Below are 6,349 nucleotides of genomic sequence, written 5' to 3'. Positions count from 1 at the left end.
GAAATAATATTATAATTATAAGAATTTAATAAATTTGTTTTTGTTAAAAAAGGGGAGAATAGAGAGAAGGTGTTGGACGTGTTTGTTTCTGTGTGTTGTTTGGGGAGAGCGAGAAAAGAGGAGGAAACAATGGGCGAGGTATCTGAAACGATGACGAAGAAGAAGAAGAAGGGACGCCCCTCTCTTTTGGATCTTCAAAAGCGATCTCTCAAGAAGGAACAGCAACAGGGCCAACACCACAACCAGCGACAGAACAACCCCAATTCCACCAATTCACACCCCAAAAACACCAACGTTGCTACCCACGACGACGACGACGACGAGCGCAAGGAGAAGAAGCACAAGCTCCTCGTCGGGCTCAATTCCCATCTCCACAACCCAACATTATTCCCCAATTCCCAGCCATTCAATTCCGATCCCAAGAGGCGCAAGATTGACCCTCTCCAACACCACCAAACGGTGCGTTTCACCATTCATCTCACCCATTATTACAATCTCTCTGTTCCGCTCTTCCGATTTGCGGGCTCTTCATGTTAGAACGCCGATTTTCGCTATTTGTTTTATTATATTTTGGGAATTCGCGCGCAATATTGTTTCCTTTTTGTTTTTATTTTAATTCGCGGTGAACTCGCTGGACTCGGAACCGGTGGATGTGTTTGTTGGTTTGACCGTTTAGGTTTTCAATTTTGGTGTTATTTAATTTAATTTATTTGGGGGAAAATTTATGTGGGGCACTGGCACTGGTGGGTGCTTCTTCTTTCTTTTTGGCCCTAGTTTTAATCTTTCATTATTGGCTGTACGCCAGATCGAGCCTTCGTTTATGCACGGATATGCATAAAAGCTTCAATTTGTCTTTTCTCCCAGTATTGTTGGGGCTATTCATTTTTTAATTTTCTCTTTATTCCTTGCCCTTCAGCGCAAGACTCTATAGCTTAGTAGCTTGCTCGTGAGTTGCGCCCTTTTTTTTTCAAAAAAAATAATTGTTTTTTGGGGGGTTGATTTTCGATTCTCTTTTGGAGGACTATGGATAAAAAGTGGATGGTTGTGTGTTACAAAATCACACGCACATGTCTTTTTATGGTATTTGATGATGGGGTGATTTTGCTTGCAGGATGGGAAGGTTCCGAAAGCGACTGACAGTAAACATGGTATGTATAAAACGAAGAGTTTTGTGAAATGATTTCTCAATGGAGGTGCAATGGCAGGGGGGCATACATAGTATATAGTATAGTGGGGGAATATTAATGGCGATTTTTATATTATGTGTTGACAGGTTCGCAGGGGGAGTCCGGTCCCACTACACCTTTGCCAGACAAAAAGCTCTTGCTGTTTATCCTTGACAGACTTCAAAAGTGTGTCTCTTGTAGTCTTATTTGTTTCTTTCTTTCTTTTCTTTTTCTTTTTTCCCCCTTGTTTGTTTTTTTCAAGTAGGGTATTTGATGTTTCTTTACTGCTCAACCTTCTTGCAGGAAGGACACGCACGGGGTGTTCTCTGAGCCTGTGGATCCAGAAGAGGTTCAATTTTTTATATGATAAAAGAGTACTTGCAATTGATTTCTCACTGTTTGAATGCTCAACACCTTACTTTGTTGCTGCAGCTTCCTGATTATCATGACATCATCAAAAACCCGATGGATTTTGGAACTGTGAGAAAGAAATTGGATGGGGAACTATATACCGATTTGGAACATTTTGAGGTTGGTGCTACTATTTTTTGTAGCAACTCTCAAAAGCTCTTTTAACTTTCTATCTGAGCAGACTCTATGTGATTTGCTTCTGGGTCAGAACTCCCATGGCATTCTATTATGTAATTTTCGTTTTTTTTGTAATGTTTGCCTATTAATCAAAAAGTCCTTGAAACAAAAGAAGTATAACTTTCAGATAATGTTGCTTACTGTGCTGATTTCTTGGTTCTTGCTAAGTAATTAATGCTACTACATTTTCTGTTTCGAGCGTTTATGAACAATTGCCATCTTTCATCAGCCAATTGAACATCTGTATCTACCTCCCCTTTTTTATTGTTCTTCCCAAAAATCTTTAGTCATTTATTTATTTGATTACCATGATAGGACACTTGAAATGTAACTATAGACTAATGCTTCTGAATTATGGTTAATGCATGCTTCACAGTTACAGAAGGTTAATGTAGTTATTAGGAGTTTTTGAAACTAGTGCTGAATGTAAGATTTAAAGAACTTTCTTGTGGGAAACCAACATATATGACAAACTGATGATTTCTAACATCAAATTTTATTAAGGACAGTTATTCCTAATATGTCATGTGCAGTGCAGCATGTAATTCTTGGTCTGTCATTGTTTGTTATCTATTAAACCCATGCATTCATATGACCGATGGCTGTTTCTTAACATGCTGCCTGTTTTAGATTCACCGATATGTCTGATTTGGGTAAACTTTTAAATTTCTGGTCATTGTAGCAGATCTTCCCCAATTATGCAACACACTGTTGTGTTAGTTTGGGTGGGTTGTTGAGTGGATGGTTTGGGTTCCATGTACTACTTTGATCGTTTAGGAGAATATTTCTTGTTACTCTGATACAATTTTGAAATACTGTTGCTTCATTCTTGCAGAAAGATGTGTTCTTGATTTGCTCTAATGCAATGCAATATAATTCATCAGATACCATTTACCACCGACAGGTTTGGTGAAGTTTTTAACCAAACTATATTGTTTCCATCCCTTTGTATTATTTGTTTAGTGTCTATTAAAGGTAAATATTTTACTTTTTCTTAGGCCCGAGCCATGCAAGAGATCGCAAGGAAGGACTTTGAGAATCTGAGACAAGATAGTGATGATAGTGAACCACAGCCCAAAGTTGTGCAGAGAGGAAGGCCACCAGGCAAGCTCTCAAGAAAGTCACTGGGTATGCCTTCTGCTGAGCGCGTTGGTCCTGAATCTTCTTCTGATGCAACTCTTGCTTCTGGCGGGGATATTGCTAGTGGCTCCAACGGTTATAATCTTAGGAAAGTACCAAGCAAATTTCAGCCTACAGATTCATCTGCTAGGGCCTACAACAGCACTTTTAACAATGGAGGGTATACGGGTTGGTCCGAATGGGAGAATGAATTTCCAGGTCTATATCTACACTTTCCCATCGTCCCATACCTTCTCTATTAAACTAGGGACAAACAAATGCCCCATTTTATTGGAAATCATCAATTAATTATGTCTTTGTTTGCAGCTTCTGTTGTAAAAGCTGTGTTAAGATATGGAAAGAAGCAGTATACAGTTGATGAGACCAGGCGCGATTCTTACAAAATACCAGTGACTTTAGGAAATGAAGGACCGCTGTTGACTACAGTTGAAGATGAAGTCAAGCAACTTCTTGCTGTACGAACTTCTGTTTTTTTTTTCTTTCCTTTTTTACTCTTTCCTCGTTTTTGAATCATGATACTTAAAAATCTTTGATTGTCTCTATCTTGTTAACATCTCATGCAAAGTCAAATTCAAAAGGGTTTTTAGTTGGCCAAAGAATTCACGTCCGCCTCTTTTGTATAAATCAGGTTGGTATACACATGAAGCACAGTTATGCAAGAAGTCTAGCCCATTTTGCTGCAGATCTTGGTCCTGTTGTTTGGAAGATTGCTGCAAGTAAAATAAGCAGTGTTTTGCCTACAGGACATGAATTTGGTCCTGGATGGGTAAGTGAAGATGACGGGTCACAGAAGCAACACTTCCCAGTTTGTGACGAGGGTAGAACTTCAGACCCTCCCGTGGTAGAGGATTGTAGAAGTAGATTTTCTTCTCCATCTGGATCACTTCCCCTTGCAAATAGACCCTGCTTCCAAAGTGGAGACATGGTTATAAATAATTACCAGAAAGAGTTGAATCCGGCAACCAACATTGGTGGCGGATCTGAGTCCATAACTCCTGTGAGGATTCAGCAGGAATCCGTGGCGCACTCTGATGATTTTGGTTCACATGATTGGTTAGGTTCTAATTTTTCACCACAAATGAAGATGGTAAGACTTGCTGACCTAACTGGGTCTCCGAGTGCTGGGGTTGCTCCTCAAATGTTTGACATGGATCCCACAAGCAGCCGCATTGCGCAGACAAATATGAATCCTTCTCTTATGGGACAATACGGGAGCAAATCAAGTCAATTAGAATCCGGTAATTTATTGGCCCGGGAATCTGGGTTTGAGCCACGAAGTTGGTCTCAAGGGATTGCTGGGAAATCATCTTGGCCGGGTTTGGAAGTTCCCACTAAACAGAATTCTTTTGCACATTCTAATGACTTGAATGGAAGGATTGGAACTACAAATTCACCAAGTAGTTCCAACGTGGAGGCTGGTTCTCAGTTGCAGCCCAATTTGGCATTACAGCTCTGATGATATATATATATTTTTTGGGATTGAATCCTCTCATATTGCTTACTAACATGATATTGTCATGTTATAGGAAAGAAAAGACCCAATTTAATGGACCTTTCCTTTTAAAATCACAGACATTTAAAAACAGTCTTCTCATTTTTTTTTTGTTTTTTTGACCTTATGATAGAGGTTGGCCACTCCAGTAAGTATACAGTTGAATTGGTATCGGCCAAGTCTTAATGACATACGTGCGATTGAGACATGAAATGTTTAATTATTCTCCTCATTTTCACTATGCTGTTTTGGATAACAATCCTCTTATTGCATTTTCTATGTGTCTACTAATAATTCATTAATTATAACTATAATTAATGTAAGCCACTCCCATCCAATTCCTGAAACTGCCGCTTTTTTCTGCAGCTTTCTACAGTCGGTATGAAATCTGAATTATTAAAATATAAATTATAATAAATTTTTTTGGTAGATAACATTTTTATAACTTTTAATGGTAGATCAAACACTGCAATTCTCTACATTAAAATTGTCTTTGAGAAATTCCATATCCATGTGTGTATAGGAAGAATTTTTGTTCTTTTCTTTATTTTATTTTACCCTGGATCGGTTAGAGATACTGCATGTAAATAGAATGAAGTTTTTATAGTTTTTTTTTACACAGTAAAAACAACACAACAACTCGTTTTTTGAAATAAAATATTTATAATAAAATAATAAATTTTTTTAAGTGTTAATAATTCTTCAATGTTATAGTTTCAATTGAATGCTCTATTACTTAAACATACAAAATTTAAAACTGAAATTCAATTTATTTATTGATATAAAGTTTTAGTTCAGATGTATTATTCGTAACATTTTCTTGAAGATGTTTCAAAAGAATTTAATAAATTGTATGTTAAAATATTATATTAAGTATTGTAAAAAAGAAGATTATATAAAGTAAAAAGTAATAATTTCTCTGTAACGTTAAAGTAAAAAAAAAGTATACTGTTAAAAGCTCATAGAAATAACTATTGTTGTGATTTGACATAATTAGTGTATATGCTATTTTCAGTAAAAAATTCTAAAAAAAGTTTGATAATGAAAATTAAATAGTTATAATGCTCCAAACAGTATTATGATATGTTAAATTATAAAAATATAAAAATTCTTATTTATGATTTGATTATGATAATAATAATATATTTTTTTGTACAGGTTTTTAAAGTTTTAAAAAAAATAAAAATATTATTTGATCAAACATTCAACAATTTAAATTTAAATAAACTCATTTTTTTTTCTATTTTAAAACGGACAGGAATACGTATTTTGGTTGTGTTATCTTTATGATATTAGAATAATGTAATTTTAAGAATAAATAATTTTACAAAAATGGTTTTAATAATATCTATGTTTATCAGCAATAATATATATATATATATATATACACATTTAAGTGAAGAAATTATGTAACTATTTTGAGTAAATAAATTATGTAATTACTTTAAATTAAGAAAAAAAAATATTAAATACGAAAATTGATAATTATTTTAAAAAGATTATAAAAATCATACTATAGATTGCTTTTACATACATTATAGTTTAAATCGTTCAAATCAATTATTTCAATGTTCCAATTTGAATCGTCGCAATCCACGCTCGAATGTAATGTAAGATTTAATTTTAGTTTATCCCTTTAAAAGCATTTTAGTTACAAAGACTAACATGATATTGTTACTTCAAACACTAATACTCTAAAGGTAATTTTTTATTGCAAAAAAAAACTTCTTTATAATAAGATATGTAATTTACCTTTTTTGAAGGTTTATATATACATATTTCAATTCTTGCACTTGAAACTTAAAATACAATAAACTCTCATAAATAGTAGTAAGATAAACACAAACACAATACGAAAAGGAAATAAATAGTAGTGATAATTTAACAAAGAATGGAAAAAGAAAAAAAATATATGTTAAGCAATTAATTAATACAATGATATTCAGCTTTTATATATAAATGT

The 6,349-nt window shown here is 34.3% G+C and overlaps 1 protein-coding gene across 1 annotated transcript; it reads left to right on the top strand.

The window, feature by feature from the left end:
• On the top strand, nucleotides 1-4,658 carry LOC137820980 (uncharacterized). The gene is made up of 9 exons (XM_068625343.2): nucleotides 1-459; nucleotides 1,112-1,148; nucleotides 1,274-1,352; nucleotides 1,470-1,515; nucleotides 1,599-1,697; nucleotides 2,590-2,658; nucleotides 2,753-3,092; nucleotides 3,201-3,349; nucleotides 3,523-4,658. Exons 1-9 carry the CDS (start codon nucleotides 130-132, stop codon nucleotides 4,348-4,350), a joined length of 1,977 nt encoding a protein of 658 aa, XP_068481444.1. The 5' UTR covers nucleotides 1-129; the 3' UTR covers nucleotides 4,351-4,658.
• Nucleotides 4,659-6,349: the final 1,691 nt, after the last annotated feature.

This window comes from Phaseolus vulgaris, chromosome 9 (genome assembly GCF_051622355.1).
Source record: "Phaseolus vulgaris cultivar YP4 chromosome 9, ASM5162235v1, whole genome shotgun sequence".
Lineage (NCBI taxonomy): Eukaryota > Viridiplantae > Streptophyta > Magnoliopsida > Fabales > Fabaceae > Phaseolus > Phaseolus vulgaris.
The sequence above is the reverse complement of the archived record's forward strand: the minus strand, read 5'-3'. Positions and strand labels throughout refer to the sequence as shown.